Consider the following 18,595-nt stretch of genomic DNA (forward strand, 5'->3'; position numbering starts at 1 on the left):
TCCCTAACCCATCCTTCTACAGAAATGTGAGATTGTTCTTCTTAAGCTCAGCTTTCATTGTGTCACTCCCTTGCTCAACAGACCTTCAGTGGCTTCCCATTTTCTATCAAATAATATGATCCAAATCATATAATCTGCCCCTCTGCGATAAGAACTAAACTTACCTTCCTTTTAAAAATGCTCATCTTCTTCTCCCCATTTTCTGTCTTGGAAAGAAAGAGGGAATGAATGAGGGGGAAATGTGGGTGAGTAGCAGGGGTTGCCCAATTTAATGAGAACTAGGTACAAATGAATATGACTGGTCTAGTGTTGGGTTTAGGTACATTCCTGAACACAACGAATAGAGGGGGAGAGGGCAAAAACAGCAGCATGACCAAGAATCGGTGCCATCAAGACCTAGTCACAATTTCTCTGGGTTGCTTAAATGGATGAGCTGTGTGGCCAAGTCCCAGTTCTTTAGAGAAACTAAATTTTGGTATCTGCCCACGTGCTTACACCTCTGATGTATGAGAGTATGAGAGTACCTTGGGAAGTATAAAGCTTTGCAAATAGGACATTCTGGTATTTGGCTGGGCTGAGCATGAGTGATCAGATTACTCCCTCCCTTGTAAGATTTTAAGCTACCAGGAGCAAACTGGCAAGAGTCAGCAAAACATTTAATGTGTGTACACTTTGATTACAGCACTTCTATGTTGATTCTTGAGAGCACAAAGAGTGGAAGAGCCCTGGCAGGGGCTGTAATACTGGAGGTGGGAGACCCTCATAAAACAGCAGGGTCCAGACCTGTCTGACATGGAAGGATGGGCAACTAGACCACACAGCATAGCTGGATGTACGTAAAGAGGGTTGCCATTCCAGCTGTGGTCCCATCCTTGCTTTCCTCACTTCAGTAATGGTCACTGGAAGGAAAACAAGGCAGAAGCAGCCTCTGGCAGCAGAGAGAAGGTGTGCTCTCCTCACCGCAACCCTTGTTCTGGTCCCACCTCTCTCACTTTGAAGGCTGTGGCCAGGTCCAAACCCGACCCATCCTGCCTCAGGGCAAGTCACAGAGAGTTTGCGTCAAAGCCACTTTAATGATCCAGATTTCGGTCATCCTGGAACTGCCCCTCCAGAGGGCAATGGGAAGGGCACTGGGGCAAAGCAGCTTCGCATTAGGTCTCAATCAGCGACAAGGTTGTGGCCCACAGTGGGGGGCGACTCAAAGAAGCCCTAAAACCAGAAACAAAGGATTGGAATCAGTATGTGGAGAGGTGGCCCCTCCCTCACCCTCACCTACTCTCCCCCAAATGCTGCAATAACAGCCTGATTTGAGTCAGCTCACAGTGACTCAACCCATCGACTGAGTGCCTGTCCCCTTTGCTCCCACACAGAATTCATAGAGTTCTCGTCCACTGATTTTCCCTTGGGCTCAGGCTGGAGAAGAATGGCAGCACCTTGTTTGCTTTCATGAAGGCACTGCAGCAACCGGTCTCTCACAGGTGGGTCTGTCACTTAGCTCTGAGTGTGTGGACCCAGTGACCAACCTAAGCTTAGGACACTCAGCTGCCATCTTATGGGAGTAGGAACTGGTTTCCTAGGAGAGTATGAGAGGCTAGAAGCCCCCAGAGGTGCAGGCTGCCCCTGGATGGAGCACGTGGCTAGCTGGCAGTGCCGGCTCTGCTGCCACCACCCCAGTCCAAGCCACCTCCGTCTCCCCTGGACCAGGATGATCGGCTCTTTACAGGACTCTCAGTTTTCACTCTCGCTCTTCTCACAATCCATCCCTGATACCGTTAGAGTGACCTTTTAAAATCATATCACATTATTACATCCCCGTCCTTAAAATTTCCTAGTTAACTTGCTACTACCCTTGGAATAAAATCCAAACTTTCACCATGACCTATGAGCCCCTGTGTGGTCAACCCCGAGCCTACTTCTCCAACCTAATGTTCTACCACGGACTTTCCCTCAGTCTTGCCATGGTATCCTTCTCTCAGGGCATTTGTCATTGCGGTGCCCTCTTCCTGGGAGGCCCTTCCTTCATATCTTCCACTGGCTGCCACCTTCTTGTAATTTAGGTCTTAGTTCAAAAAAGGACTTTTGTCAATGTGGAGGAGTCTGATGTTTGGGGCAGCACAACCCACACTGCAGTCCCTGCGAGGAAGGGCAGGGACTGTGCAGGGGAAGGGGCTGGGAATCAGGAGACCTGGGTCCAGTCTTAGCTCTGCCATGAACTTGCTATGCAGCCTTGAGTAAGTTGCTTGACCAGCCTGGGCCCCAATGTCTCATCTATAGATAGATGGGAGTGCTAAATGGGTGTTTACAATCTGGATTCTGAAGAGTTCAAGCATCCTAGGTAGATAACTCAGAGCCTTGCCCAGTTGACTTGCCCAGGCCACAGAGTAGAGCAAGGTGGGGAAGAGGTGAATGTGAAGGCCTCTGGGCTACGTCTCCCATTCATCCAAAGGAGCTTTGCTATCACTTGCTATACACAAGGGAGTACATGGAGAAAAGGAGGACTTTTTACTTAACATTGAAAACTCTGCAGTTTTCTATGCCTTTGTAAACTCAGTGCCTGTGAATGACCCTATAGATCATTTCATCCTTAGAGACTGCCAGCACCTGCATCATGCCCCCCAACCTTTCATATGGATGCCCACAAGTAGTCTGAGAGAGACAGGAAAATGGGGATACCCTTCAATTGGGAAAGATCTTTTCTTCAGCTTCTCTGTTCACACACCAATACCCATTCCCCTCCTTCACACCTGCCTCCCTCATTTAAACATGTCCTTGGTGATTCCAACTTCCCTAGAAAAAGCGAGCCCCTCACCTTGACAGGGTTGGTCACCTCTCGTTTCAGGGCCTTCGAAACCACTTTGGAGGTAAAGCACTGATCCTTGTTCACCTTGACCATTGGGGTCTGTGAGGAGGGAAGCCAGGAGTCAAGAAGGAGGCAGAAAAGGGTGACAGGGCCCCAGAGGGAAAGAGATGGGACCCAAAGTCAGGGTTTTAAAAGTCTTGAGAAGACACATGAGTCTCACCTTGGGGAATAGGAGTCGAAGTTTCTCCCCTTGCTTGCCCCTAGAAGAGATGGGGATGACAAATGGGACCTAGGCTTGCTAGCACCTCCCTCGTCTCCCTTTGCAGATGTCACTAGTGGTTCATGGAACTGTTTCCTGCAGATCCCAGACAGGATTTCTGAGTCATTCTCAGAGTGCTCCTGGCAGCTCTTACCTGCAGTTTTAATACCCGTTCCCTCCCTGTTCTCTCTGTCCACCAGACAGCATGGACTGACCATAGGCTTCACACACCTCACCCTGGTGGTTTTGGTGGGAAAGGCTGCCTGCCCGATCCTCACACATGGATCCTGGGAGTGGAGTTTGCCAATGTGCCCCATCTTCTGTGTCATCACATCCTGGGTCATGTCATCCTTCCAGAACAAACCTGCAGGTTGAAAGGATGTGGTGAATTAATACCTGGGATGCTCTGACTGGCCCACTCCAGAGACCAGAGTGAGGTCAACACTCCCCCTCTCCCTTAAGTAGCCAAAGGATCACAATTTGTGGAGAGAATTAAATGAGATGGCATATAAAATTTGCTTAGCACAGTGCCTGGCATATAATAAACATTCAGTTAGGATTAGGACTATACTCTTTTTGCTGACTCATTTGATGCTATTGTGAAAATTAAATGAGATTAGGGGTGCACAGAGTGCTGAGAAAACTCTAACGCAGTGATTCCCAAACTTTAGAGTACATCAGAATCTCCTGCAAGTCTGGTTAAAACACAGATTGCTGTTCCTCCCTCCTAGAGTTTCTGATTCAGGAGGTCTGGGGTGAAGGTCATGAATTAGCATTTCCAGCAAGTCTCCTGGTGATGCTGATGCTACTGGTCTGGGGATGCACTTTGAGAACCACTACTCTAAGGCATTTTGCACATATTAGACATCAGTAGTGGTAGTAGTAACATGAACTCAAGCCAGATTTCCTATCTGACTCTTCTCCCATTCATGAAACTCTGCTCTAAGGAAGGGTCAGCCATCTGTCTTCAAGGGAGTCCCCACTCCCCTTCCTTCCTCTCTTCTATTTGTCATACAATTTGCTCTGCTTCCTACTCAGAGGCTTAGGGGTGTGTGTGTGTGTGTGTGTGTGTGTGTGTGTGTATTCTCCTGGCTGAGAACTTAAGGATTCCTGGCTCTGGAAAAACTCAGATAGTGCCTGGAGTTGGGGCTAGTCCCAAGGAGTTAGATGCTGACCTCTCCCAGGGGCTTCTTCTAGAAGCCTCTGCTGGGCCCTTCCAGGGTGTTCAAGGGCAAACAGCCTGCCCTTCTAGCTCCATCCCCATTTTGGTCTCTCCCAACTCTCCATGAGGTAAGCATGACAGGAAAGTGTCAAGTAGAGACATTTGGGGATAAAAGCCTGTTCTCAGATCAAAAAGCCCCTCACTATACCCCTGTATCTGACCAAGCCTCAGCCTCTCTTCTCCAGCTCTTACTCACCTTGGGGCATAATGTGCTGGAGTACAACTTGCAACTGCTGGAAGACTGGAGTGGTAAATCCTTGGAGGGTCCAGAGGTGCCCCACTCCCACTTGGCCCTGACCATCTAAGGGCAAAATAGTGCTGTGAGAAAGGAGCTTGACCAGAAGCCTTCCAAATCCCAGCTGAAGGAAAGCAGCTTCCTTCCACTATCACCCCTGGGTTCAGTGGTCTCTGTCCCCCTCACCAGACCCCCACCTCCTTTCAAGTCCTCCTTTTCATTTTTCCTTCCCCCATCACCACCTGCCCTGTTCTTCAGCCCCTGCACTTCATTCACCTTTGGTACCAACTTCCAGGTAAGAACCAAGCTCCACAGGCAGCCTGTGGAGGGTGAGGTAAGAAGAGACTCAGAAAGCTACACACATACAATGGATAATCAGGTGAACAGGTAGGGCATGGAAAGCAGGTGAACTGCATTCAGGGAAGGCTTTGAAGCCTGGAGGGGATTGGAGAGGACACCTGGAATCCTTCGAGGAAGAAAGTATTGGTATGTATAGTGTTTGAGTGTCTGGATCCTTGTCCTGAAAGCCACAGTTTGCCCGACTGTGCATAAGGGAAGGACGGGGGTGGAGGTAATTCCTAATACTATACACACTTTCCTCATTCCAGGTAAATGGGGTAGGGTTGGAGTTTGGGTTTTTTGTTTGTTTGCTTGTTTGTTTTCCTATAGTGGAACTACCATGAGTCATTATAAAAAGGAAATTCTCCTCCCCAGTCAAATGGATCCTAATATCATTTTCCTGGCTTTAAGAAGGAGCAGAACCTAATATTGAGAAGGAAAATAGCTCCTGGAAGGAGAGATCTTCTCTGATGCAGCGCTCCCAGAACTGATAGAAAAGTGGTGACCCAGACACCCTCAGTCAGACCCACAGGGCACCTGGCGCTGTCCGTGGTGCTGAGCGGTGGCCAAAGCCTGGCATGGAGGCGGCTCTGGGCAGTAAAGAGAGCGAGTCATCCCCACAAGTCTTGCCTGTCCTCTCCCACCCCACGCGCCCCGCCCCCCGCCCCCAGGTCTCCTCCTACAGTTTTTCGCGAGTCCTCTGCATTGGCCTCTAAACCCAAGAATCGGGCCAGGAGAGTTGGCATCAGGCTAGGAGTTTGCGCCTGCCCCAAGCGCAGGGCGCTGGAATCCTCGAGTCTGCGCAGTCGGTCTCTGGCTGCTCAGACGTGTCAGCGATGGTGCACCCGGTTGGCGCAGAGTGAAGGGGGAGGAAGAGGATGGACCCTTTCCCCCTCCATCCTTTTTTACCCCATCCTAGCCTTCCCGTTCTTACCGGAAATTGGATCGCGAACACCAGACTGTAGGGGTTTATAAAGAAACCTTGCCTCATCCCTCGGCCCAGCCTTCTCTTCGGAGCCCGATACCCGCGGTCCCTGCTTCTACTGTCCAGAGATCCTGGTCCCCTGACTATCCCTCAGCCATGGGCATCTCTTCCCTGGCCCCTCAGCGCGTCTTGGTTCTCTTGCGGCCGCCCAGGCCGGTTTTACTTCCCTCTGCCCCTGTGTTTTTCGTCCTTCTCCCGAATCCCCAATCTTCCCGAGTCCGCTTCTCTTAAGTCCATACCCCATATACCGAGCCCCACGCCAAGCCTGCGCCTCTTTCCTGCGCATTTTTCTCTTCTCACCCCCCAAACAGATTCCTTTCCTCCTAAGTTCCTAACCTTGAGGCCCCGGGACCCACTTCTCTCAGAATCGCTCTCTGGCCCTGCCCGCACCCGCCAGGTTTCCTCCTGACCGTGATCACTAACGTCGCTGCCGCTCCCTGGGCGGCTCTTCAGCAGCAGGAAGCAGAGGAGCAGCCAGAGCCCCCGGAAGCCCCCAGGCCACAGCGGGCGCTGCATCCTCCCGGGCTTGGTGCGCTGGCTCCCCACCTAAGTCGCAGATAAGGTAGAGACAGCTGCTGGAGGGACTGAGCAGGGCTGTCGCTTCCCACCCGCTAGCGAGACTGGATCTGCACAAAGCTCCCTTGGCAGCTGGACCAATGGCCGGCAGGCCCTGCCCCTGCGGACGCCTACCCAACCCTTACTTCCCTACCTCCCCACAGGCCACCCCACCCTACTCCCAGGAGCCCACTCCTTTTTTACATAAACCAGGTCCCGAGGACTACCGCCTCTACTCCCAATCCCAAGGCTGGAAAAACGGATTGCATGTAAAATGTGGGTGCGAATTGTACCTGCCTCATGGGTTTGTTGCGAGGATTAAATATGAACAGCGACTGGATAGTCGGCACTCAATGAATCTAGTCTATTTTTATTATCCGGATGCTTACTTCACCCTTACCCGCCTTAAAACCTTCAGCAATCATGGGTTTGACCTGCTGAGTATATGCACATCCATTACTTCTCCACATCCACTGCCATCGCCCAGGTTCAAACCACTGTACTCTTTTTCATAGAGCTACTGCAATAACTAGCTAAGTAACTATTGAATAATCGATCCCTTGCTTCCACTCATGTTTAGTTACAGGCTAATATGTGAGCTTCCTAAGCCCTAGACTGGCATTTCAATATATTTTTTTCATTAAGCTTACAATTTTATTATGAAAATTTTCAAATATTAAAAAAGAGAAGACTCAAATAAATGAACATGAAGCATGAATATACCTACCACCCAGATGTAACAATTATTAAGACTTTGTCATGGGACTTCCCTGGTGGTGCAGTGGTTAGGAATCCGCCTGCTAATGCAGGGGACATGGGTTCGATCCCTGGTCCGGGAGGATCCCACATGCCGCGGAGCAACGAAGCCCGTGCACCACAACTACTGAGCCTGTGCTCTAGAGCCCGCGAGCCACAACTACCGAGCTCGTGTGGCACAACTACTGAAGCCCATGCGCCTAGAGGCCACGCTCCACAGCAAGAGAGGCCACCACATTGAGAAGCCCGTGCACCACAACAAAGAGTAGCCCCCGCTCCCCGCAACTAGAGAAAGCCCGCGTGCAGCAACAAAGACCCAATGCAGCCAAAAATAAATAAATAAATAAAATGTTTTTGTCACAATTTCTTCTTTTTCTTGCTGAAGTATTTTAAAGTAATTTACAGACATCATGACATTTCACTCCTAAATAATTCAATATACATCTTTTAGAATTAATGATAGTTTTCTACATAACCAAAATACCATTAAGATATTTACGGTAGGCTGAATAATGACCCCTAAAGATGTCCACGTCCGAATCCCTGGAACCTGTGAATATGTTACTTTACATGGTAAAAGGGATTTTACAGGTGTGATTAACCTTAGAAGGTGATTCACTTCAGATGGGGAGAATATCCTGGATTTTCTGAGTATGTCCAATATAATCACAAAAGTCTTTATAGAAAGAAGCAGGAGGGTCAGCGTCAGTAGTGGGAGATATAATGTTGGAAGCAAGAGGCTGGAATGGTGCAAGGAAGGGCCCACAAGCCAAGAATGCAAACAGCCTCTAGAAGCTGAAAAGGTAAGAATATGTATTCTCCCTTTAAACCTCCAAAAGGAGCACAGCCCTGCTGAGATTTTGATTTTAGACTTCTGACTTCCAGAACTGTAAGGTAACAAAATTGTTTTTGGCCACTAAATTTGAGGCGATTTGTTACAGCAGCAATTGGAAACAAACACAATGTCTAAAAATATTTACTATTCCCTAATTTACATAATTCTCTAATACTTCTGGATACAACTCCTTTAACAGATTAATGGTCTGTGAATATTTTCTCCAACTCTGAGCATTTCATTTTAATTTTCTTCTGCCAAACTTTTAAAAAAATATTTATTTATTTTATTTATTTATTTTCTTTTTTGGCTGTGTCGGGTCTTAGTTGCAGCACTCGGGATCTTCGTTGAGGCATGCAGGATCTTTCGTTGTGACGCGTGGGCTTCTCTCTAGTTGTGGCCTGTGGGTTTTCTCTCTCTAGCTGTGGCGCGAGGGCTCCAGGGCACGTGGGCTCTGTAGCTGTGGTGCGCGGGCTCTCTCGTTGAGGCGCCGAGCTCAGTAGTTGTGGTGTGCGGGCTTAGTTGCCTCGCGGCATGTGGGATCTTAGTTCTCTGACCAGGGATGGAACCCGTGTCCCCTGCATTGTCAGGTGGATTCTTTACCACTGGACCACCAGGGAAGTCCCTAATTTTCTTAATAGTGTTTTTTGAAGAGCAAAATAATTTAATTTCAAGAAAGTCCAATTTATTAATTTTATCTTTTATGGCTAATGTTTTCTGAGTTCTTAGAAATGTTTGCCTATCCCAAATTCACAAAGATTTTCTCCTATGTTTTCTTCCAAATGTTTGGTTATGTTGACCCAATAAAGTCAGTCAGAAAGCATTCCCTCTTTTGTTATGCTCTTAAAGAGTTTCTGTATGAGTGATATTATTTCTTTGAGTGTATGGGCCTGGAGTTTCTTTGTGAGCAAGTTTTATTACAATTTCAATTTCTTTAGCTATTCAGATATTCTATTTCTTTTCATGTATCTTTTGGAAACTTGAATTTTTCAAGAAATTTGTTCATAATATTCGTTACCACATTTGTTTGCATAAAGATATTCATAATATTTCTTTATTATCCTTTTAATAGCTGTGGAAATTTGAAGTTTCACTTTTTAAATTCCTGATTTTGATACTTCGTATTTTTCTTTCTTCTTCATCAGTGTAGCTAGAGATTTATAAATATTATTGATCATTTTAAAGAACTGACTTTTGGTCTTATTGCTTTTTCTCTATTGTTTTGCCCATTTTATTGATTTCCATTCTTTATTATTATTTCCTTCTATTTTTTTGAGTTTCACTTCTTATTTTTTTCTAGCTTCTTCAGTTGGTAACTGAGATCATTGATTTAAATGTTTTCTTCTTTGCAATAGTCATGTAAATCATGTGTTTTAATTGTCAATGGTTAATATTTTCTAATTTTTCTTGTGACTCCTTAGACCCAAGGATTATTTAGAAGGATGTTGCTATTGGGGATTTTTTAAGTTTTTTTTTTTTTTCTGTTATTATTTATTTTTAAATTTCATTGTGGTGTGGGAACACGCTTTGTATGACTTCAATTACTTTGACTTATTGAATTTGTTTCATGGATCAGCCGATACTCTATCTTGGTGAGTGTTCCATGTACATGTGAAAAGAATATGTATTTTGCTATTGTTGGTTTTAGTGTTCTATAAATGTCAAATAAGTCATATTGTTTAATGTTGAATTTTTTCATATTTGTATTTATTTTTGTCTGCTTGATCTATCCACCATAATCAAATACATTTGTGGAATTGTCTATCTTTCCTTTAGATTCTATCAATTTTGCTTTATGTTTTTTAAAACTGTTATTTGATGCATCCACATTTTGGATTTTTATATCCTCTTAAAGGTTTGATCCTTTTATCATTATGAAATATCCCTCTTTATCTCTAGTAATACTCTTTATCTTAAGCCTGCTTTTTCTTTTTTTAAAAAAATTTTTATTGGAGTATAGTTTTTTTTTTATAAATTTATTTATTTATTTTTGGCTGCATTGGGTCTTGCTGCTGCGTGCGGGCTTTCTCTAGTTGCGGCGAGCAGGGTCTACTCTTCTTTGCAGTGCGTGGGCTTCTCATTGTGGTGGCTTCTCTTGCTGTGGAGCACAGGCTCTAGGCATGAGGGTTTCAGTAGTTGTGGCATGCAGGCTCAGTAGTTGTGGCTCATGGGCTTAGTTGCTCCGTGGCATGTGGGATCTTCCCGGACCAGGGCTCGAACCCGTGTCCCCTGCATTGGCAGGCGGATTCTTAACCACTGCGCCACCAGGGAAGTCCTTGAGCTTGCTTTTTCTGATATTGAGATGACCACACCAGCTTCCTGTTGGTTAGCATTTTCATGGCATGTCTTTTTCCATTATCTTGCTTTCAAGTTATCTCTGTCATTATATTTAAAGTATATCTCTTGTTTATGGCTTTGGAGGAACTAAGGTGATTGACAGTGGAAAGAATCAGAATGTGAAATTTATTGACTTAAATAATTTTGCTTATGTTACACATAAGTAAAAAAAAACCTTTACACTTTGTGCAGAAAGTAAAAAAATATATATATCTCTTGTAGACAAGATATAGTTTGTTTTTCTTATTTTTTTGTAATCTAGACTGACAATCTTTGCCTTTTAATTGAATTGTTTAGTTATTTATATTTAATGTAATTATTGATATGTTTGGGATTAATTCTGCCATTTTGTTATTTGTTTTCTATTTGTCTTACCTGTTTTATCTTCCTTTGTTTCTCCTTCTCTCCTTTCTTTTGGAATAATCAAATAATTTTTAGTATTTAACTTTATTTTATCTACTGACTTTTTAGCTGTACTCCTTTGTATTATTTTAAGAGGTTGCTCTAGAAATGACAGCGAGCATCCTTAATTTATCACAACTACTTTAAGTTAATATTATGTTACAACACTCAAAATGTATAAACTTTATGGCAATATAATTCATTTGTCCCTCCCATTGTGTATTATTGTTATATATTTTATTTCTATACATTTTGTAAACCACACAATACTTTTTAAACTTATTTTGCCTTAGTAAGTCAGTAGACTTTTAAAGATAGTAAGAAAATATAGTCTTTTATATTTACTCACATATTTCCCATTTCTGGTGTATGTTCTTTATTTCTTCCTTCAGATTGCAGTTTCTATCTGAGATCATTTTTTTTCAGGTTGAAGAGCTCCCTTTGGCATTTCTTGTGCAGGTCTGCTGACAACGACCTCTCACACTTTTTGTTTATTTAAAAATATTTCCAGGGCTTCCCTGATGGCTCAGTGGTTAAGAATCTGCCTGCCAATGCAGGGGACACGGGTTCGAGCCCTGGTCTGGGAAGATCCCACATGCCGCAGAGCAACTAAGCCCATGAGCCACAACTACTGAAGCCCGTGCGCCTAGAGCCCGTGCCCTGCAACAGGAGAAGCCACCACAATGCGAAGCCCGCGCACTGCAACGCAGAGCAGCCCCTGCTCTCCGCAACTAGAGAAAGCCCGCGGGCAGCAACGAAAACCCAACACAGCCAAAAATAGATAAATAAAATAAATTAATTTTAAAAAACCCCCCCCAAAAAATCTCCATTTCTCCTTCATTTTAAAAAGATGTTTCCACTATGTATAGAATTTGGGGTTTAACTTTTTTCTTTCAGCATAAAGATATTATTCTATTGTCTTCTGGCTTCTATGGTCTAAAAGATTGCCTTCATTTTTAGTGTTGTCCCTCTGAAAGAGATACATCTTTTTCTCTGTCCACTTTAAATATTTTCCTATTTCTTTTGGTTTTCAGCAACTTAGTTATGATGTGCCTATATGTGTCCTTTCTGTATTTATCCTGCATGGGGTTGGCTGAGCTTCTTTATCTGTGTGTTGATGTAGTTCATCAATACTGGAAAATTTTTAGACATTATACCTTCAAACACTTTTTGTTCCCATTGTGTCTCTCCTCTCCTCGCCTTCTAAAACTCCTATTACACATATGTTAGACTACTTGCTATTATCCTACAGGTCTTAGACTCTGTGTTTTGTTTTTGTTTTAATCTTTTTCTCCCAGTGCTTCTGTTTGGATAATTTCTACTAACTTGATCTTTCCTTCTGCTGCATCCAGACTGCTATTAAACTCATTCAATGAATTTAATTTCAATGAATAACAGATGATATTTTTTCATTTATAGATTTGAATTTTATTCATTTTTATAGTTTCTATTTCTCTACTGAGGTTCCCCAATTGTTTGTCTTTTCTTGTAAATTAACACATTTATAATAGCTATTTTTAATTCCCTATCTGCTAACATCTGGCTCACCTATGGGTCTACTTCTATTGAAGATTTTCTCTTGATTATGGTTTATATTTTCCTGCTCATTTGCCAACTAATTTTTTGTTGTATACTGGACATTTTGGGTTGATGCATGGTAGAGACTCTGATTTATATTATCCTCATTTAAAGGCTGTTGAATTTATTCTGGAAGAAACAAAATTTTTGGTAGAAAACCTTGAAGCCTGGTTAGGGCAGGAGTATTGCAGTTCTTCTCTTAATCCTAGGCTGTATGCTTTAGTCCTGGGACATCATACTTACACCAAGGTTGTGGTCCTTTTGGGATTTCAATGAACACTCCGAAGTGTTTTAATTTAATTAATTCCAAGGCCTTTTAATTTTGGGAGTCCTGAACCCCAAACTTGGTGTCCCAAACACTGTGGAAGCTGCAAAAAAAATCCCTGTTCAGATATTTGACTTTTCCACTAAGTTCCTTAAAATCTCGCCCTGCACTTGTGCCATTTAGAAGGTATCTAAGGATGTGAGGGGAATTTGCATGTGGATTTTGGGTTCCCCTCTCTGTAGCTCACTCATTTCCCAGAGTTCTTGCTCAATTTCCACCTGCTCTGGCATTTCTGTACTCCAACCACTACTTCCTTGGCCATTCAGACTTCCGCTCTCTGCCTTTCATGCCTATTTCCCCATGTGCTACAGGAAACTGTGAAGTATCATTAGCGGAAAAGCCTGTTAAATGTGGAACTCATTGGTTGCAGGGGGAGGTTTTCCCTTTTTTCAAGGATTATATTCCCTCTAGTTTTTCTTGCTTTTGGCTGGTCTCCATGTTTTCATACAATCACTTTTATATTTTATCTAGAATATATACATTAAATGTTAATGGGAGGGTCTGACACAAGCTATTTTATCATGCCAGGAACTGGTATCAATGATTTGTGTTGTACATAATATTCAAAAATTGTTTACAGAAATAATTTAGGCCTAGGAGCAAATGAGTGTGAGCCTGCTTTGAGAAGTACAATGCTACAAGAAAAAGGGACATATTGGTCTTTGGGTGGGTTGAGCAGAGGTGGGTGTGCTTCTTTCTCCCTTTTAAGATTTCAAACTACCAGAGAAATAGCCATCAACATGATAAATTATATGTGCATTGATACTGCATTTCTTTTCCCTATTCATTGGAGGGGACCCTAATGTTGAGAGTAATATCCTCAGAAGACCAAGCAGGTTATCAGGCCTATTGGACTTGGAGTTCAAGGGGAGGAATTTCCTTTCCCAAGGGAAAAAAGACCACCATAAAGTGTGGCAGGTGGTGGTGGTGGGGAAGTGGATGAGGAAAAATTACACTTCAGCTGTGGTCCTACCCTGCCCTGCATTCATGTTATGAATGACGTCTGGAAAGAGAAAGGGATCAGAAACCAGGCTTCCAGCTGCACCAAGGAGCTATTTTACATCCCCACCCCAAATGTCCTCTCTGTTCTGATCCTATATATTTTACTTCAGAGGCTCTGCCTGGAGCCCACCTGTCCTACCACCGGACAAGCCCACAGAAAGGGTTTTGACAAAAACCCACTTAAAAAATTCAGAAGCATGTTGTCCTAGAACTGCTCTTGTAGATGGCATTGCAGGGGGTGGAGGATAGGAACGTTTCAACCAGCTGCAAATTTTGCTCGGAGAAGAAAACAGTTCAAAGAAGCCCTAAAATGGTAGGAAACAAGGGATTTTGAATTTGTGTATATATGTGCTAGATTATTCCCCCTCTAAAATGTAAACTCCCCCTCCCCCAATAAATAACAGGCTCTAATAACAGCCTTGATTTGGGCAAGTCCTGAGGCACAGTGACTTAGCAATTGCCCCACAGCTGGCCTCACCTTGGCTCCTGTGTTTGATCTTCTCTCCAGCCCCTGATTTTCCCTTAGATTTAGAGCCAGTCAAGGACCTTAACCTGGAGAAGAATGGCAGATTCTTGTCCGCAGACTTTACACCATGGTAACCAGTTCTTATCGTGGGGCTCAGTCACTCAGTGCTGATGTGTCACCCTAGCAACTGATCTGGGCAAAGGAAGCACAGTTGCCATGGTGAGAGGAGTCAGAAGCTGTTCCCTTGGTGAGTATGCAGGTCTGGATTCCCCTTGAGGCTCAAGCTCCTCTGGGTAGAGTTCATGGGCAGCTGGAGGTGCTCACCCTTCTGCAGTTGCCCAGTCCAAGCCACCACAGTGTCCCTTGAACCGAAACAATACTTCCTAACAGATCTATCTGTTCCACTCTTGCCCTCTATCAGTACATTCTCCAACAGTGCTAAGGTGGTCTTTTAAAATTTTAAATCATCATTCTATTCATTTCCTTAAAAATCCCTGGTGATTTTCTTCTGCCCTTTGTGTAAGAACTAGTACTCTTTACTATTACCTGCAAGGTCCCATATGGTCAGTTCTGGGCCTACTTCTCCAACCACATTTCCTACCACTAGCTGTTCTGTTTATTTCTCTTACGTGCTATTTAAAACTACAAAATACAATAGCCAAAATAAAAACTCACTGGATAGGCTCACTAACAGAATAAGAATGACAGAGGAAAGTGTTAGTTAAGTTGAAGATGGATCAATATAAATGATCCAATTAGCACAACAGAGAGAAAACATTGGGGAAGAAAATTAGCAGAGCCTCAGGGACCTGTGGGACAATACCCAAAGTTTAACATTCATGTCATTGGAGTCCCTGAAGGAGAGGAGAAAAAGGGTAGTACATAAAAAATTACTTGAAGAAATCATGGCTGTAAACTTCCCACATTTGTCAAAAGCCATAAACCTACAGATTCAACAAGTTCAGTGAATTCCAAACAGGATAAACCTGAAGAAATCCATGTCCTGATACATCATAATCAAACTTCTAAAAACTAAAAGCAAAGAAAAAAATCTTGAAAACAGTCTAAAAGAAAAACAGCACATCACTTAAAGGAGAATAATAATCCAAATGACTATGGATATTTCATTATAAATGATGGGAGCCAAAAGTGTAATAACATTTTTTTTTTTTATAAATGTATTTATTTATTTATTTTTGGCTGTGTTGGGTCTTCGTTGCTGCACACGAGCTTTCTTCAGTTGCGGTGAGCGGGGGCTACTCTTCGTTGTGGTGCGCAGGCTTCTCATTGTCGTGGCTTCTCTTGTTGTGGAGCACGGGCTCTAGGCGTGCGGGCTTCAGTAGTTGTGGCATGTGGGCTCTGTAGTTGTGGCTTGCGGGCTCTAGAGCTCAGGCTCAGTAGTTGTGGCGCACGGGCTTACTTGCTCCGCGGCATGTGGGATCTTCCTGGACCAGGGCTCGAACCCGTGTGCCCTGCATTGGCAGGCGGATTCTTAACCACTGCGCCATCAGGGAAGCCCTGTAATAACATTTTTTAAGTGGTGAAGAAAGGAACTGTCAACCCAGGATTCTATATCCAGTAAAATGCACTTCAGGAATGAAAGTGAAATGAAGATGAAGAAAAACTAATTAATTGCCAGCAGACCTGCTCTTCAAGAATTGCTAAAGGAAGTTCTTTGGATAGAAGGGAAATTATATCTGAAGGAAACCTGAAACATAAGGAATAAGGGAGAGCAATAGAAATGGGAAATATCTGGGTAAATATTATAGACTATTCTTTCCCTCTTGAATCATTTAAAATATGTATGATGGTTGAAAGCAAAAATTATAACATTGTCTGATAGAGGTTTCAATGTATGTAGGTGTAATTGATTCTAATTGACCACTACAACAGAAATGGGGGAGAGTAATGGGACCTGTATGCGGGTGAGATTTCTACATTCCACTTGAGATGGTAAAACAGTGATTATAAGTAGATTGTGAAAATTTAAGCATGTATACTCTGATCCTTAGAGCAACCACTTAAAAACCATAGGAAGATAGTAAAAAACACAGTTGATACACTAAACTAGAATACTAAAAACTGTTTCAATAATCCAAAATAAGGAAGAAAAGGGGAAGCACATAATTATGGAGGTTGAGAAGTCCCGTGATCCGCCATCTGCAAGGAGAGAACCAGGCAAGCTGGTGGTATAATTCAGTCTGGGTCCAAAGGCCCGAGAACCAGAAGCACTGATATCCAACCAAGCTCAGAAGATGGATATCTCAGCTCAAGCAGAGAGAGCAAATTTTTAATGTCTTTTTTTTTTGCTGCACCACGTGAGGCATGCGGAACTTCCCCAACCAGGGATCGAAACTGCAGCCCCTGCAGTGGAAGCACAGAGTCTTAACCACTGGACCACCAGGGAAGTCCAAAGAGACAGCAAATTTGTCCTTCCTCCACCTTTTTATTCTATTCAGGCCCTCAATGGATTGGATGATGTCTACCTGCATTGGTGATCTTCTTTACTCAATCTACTGATTTCAAAGGCTAACCTTTTCCAGAGACACCTTCACAGGCACACTCAAGAATAACGTTTTCCTAGCTATCTGGGCATCCCTTAGTGCAGTCAAATTAACACAGAAAATTAACCATCACAGTGAGCAACTGGGAGTGAATCCTGCTGGGGACCCCTGAGGGTCTGTGTAGAACTTAGATTAACCCCCACCAAGGGAGGGATATGCTGAAACTTTTACCCACTAAACTAAGTCCTTAACTGGTTGAGGGCAGCCTCTGAGGGTGTTAAATCCCAGATATTTCAAGGCTGTCTTGAGCATAGGTAGGCAAGTTCCCTGGGCCTTCCAGAAAATCCACTGGATGAGAAGAGTCCCATGGCTTGAGGTGGGAAGCTGTCAGCACATGCAGACATTGTCCACCTGCAGCTGCATGTGGGTGTAGAGACAGGCCAGGGGACATGAAGCAGGGCTTCTATGGAGTCAGCTATGCAGGTGTTCAATAAATATCTATTGCATGAATACATTGTATCTACAACTTACAATACTTCCCTGACTAGTCTTCAATTGCCTTGAGGCAGGAACCATGCATTGCAGTGGCCAGGCACAGTGAATATATGATGGGAAAAAGTAGGGTGGGTCATAGGGGTCAACCTAGTTAATAAGAACTAGATATAGATAAACATGCTGAGTGTTATGTTTAGCTATGTCCTTAGATGCAAGGATACAGGGGAGAGGACCTGCATTGGCAGCATGATTAAGCCTGTATTACCAGAGGAGTGTCTCTTAATTTCTCTGGGCTGTATAAGTGGGTGGGGGCTATGGTCTGAATGTTTAGTCCCCCCCGCAAATACATATGTTGAAATCCTAAACCCCCAAGGTGAGAGTATTTGGAAGTGGGGCCTTTGAGAGGTGATTAGGTCATGAGGGTAAAGACCTCATGAATGGAACTAGTGCCCTTATAAAAGAGACCCTAGAGAGATCTCTTGCCCTTCCACCATGTGAGGTTATAGCAAGATGGAGCCATCTATGAACCAAGAAGCAGGCCCTGACCAGACACCTAATCTGCCAATGCCTTGATCTTGGTCTTTGCAGCCTCTAGAACTGTGAAAAATAAATTTCCACTGTTTATAAGCCACCAAGTTTATGGTATTTTGTTATAGCAGCCTGAACAGACTAAGACAGTGGGCTTGATACTTTGCCACGTGCTCCCATTTGTGAGGATCAAATGAGTTGAGTGTTAAAGTGCTTTGAGAAATATAAAGCCCGAGGTGTGGGACAGCTGGAGTTTGGTTGGGCTGAGCAATGGTGGCTAATCTCCCCGCTCCCAGGGGCAAACTGACCGTAAGTATAAACCTGTTAAATGTGCGTTACTCTCTGTGTGGTTTCTTGGGGTCTGGAGGGAAGACTTCCCTTCCACAAATGGAAGGAAGACCAAGAAGACACAGCTGAAGGCTTGGGTGGGGATGGCAGTCATTCCAGCGGCAATTCCACCTCGCCTTTTACCCGCCTTAGAAATGGTCTGTGGGAGGAGGGAGGGATCTGAAACCAGGCTTTCGGTGCAACCAGGGGCTGTGCTCTCCGTACCCTATGCCCCAAGCTTCCCTGTGTTCGGATCCCACTTCACTCATCTCAGAGACTGTGGTCGGGTCTAAATCCCACCCATCCTGCCTCCAGACAAGTCTGTAGAAAGAGTTTGCTTGAAAATCAGCTTTAATAACCCAGATTTGGGTCAGCCTGAAATTGCTTCTTGAAAGCACCAGGGAAGGTGTGGGGATGGGAGTCTTCCCCTGAGGCCTTAATCAGCTGCAAGCTTGTGACTCAGATTAGGGAACAGCTCAAAGACATCCTAAAATGGGAAGAAACGAGGAATTTTCAATGAATACCATGAGGCAGGTGTTGCCACTCCCTCCCTCGCACACCTCACCCTCCAACTGAATTCAGAACAAGTCTCAATAGCAGTCTTGAATAAACCCTGAGACTAGTGACTCAGGAACTGTCAGACTG

General features: G+C 44.0%; 1 protein-coding gene across 1 annotated transcript; it reads right to left on the reverse strand.

Annotated features, from left to right (window-relative positions):
• Window positions 1–1,132: 1,132 nt before the first annotated feature.
• RESP18 (regulated endocrine specific protein 18) lies at window positions 1,133–6,356 on the reverse strand. Its single transcript, XM_061205157.1, has 6 exons — window positions 6,251–6,356; window positions 4,478–4,582; window positions 3,291–3,423; window positions 3,021–3,060; window positions 2,810–2,899; window positions 1,133–1,209 (listed from the first exon to the last, which is right to left on the reverse strand). The coding sequence occupies exons 1-6, from the start codon at window positions 6,354–6,356 to the stop codon at window positions 1,159–1,161; spliced, it is 525 nt and encodes a 174-aa protein (XP_061061140.1). The 3' UTR covers window positions 1,133–1,158.
• Window positions 6,357–18,595: the final 12,239 nt, after the last annotated feature.

The sequence above is a fragment of the Eubalaena glacialis genome, chromosome 1, assembly GCF_028564815.1.
Source record: "Eubalaena glacialis isolate mEubGla1 chromosome 1, mEubGla1.1.hap2.+ XY, whole genome shotgun sequence".
Lineage (NCBI taxonomy): Eukaryota > Metazoa > Chordata > Mammalia > Artiodactyla > Balaenidae > Eubalaena > Eubalaena glacialis.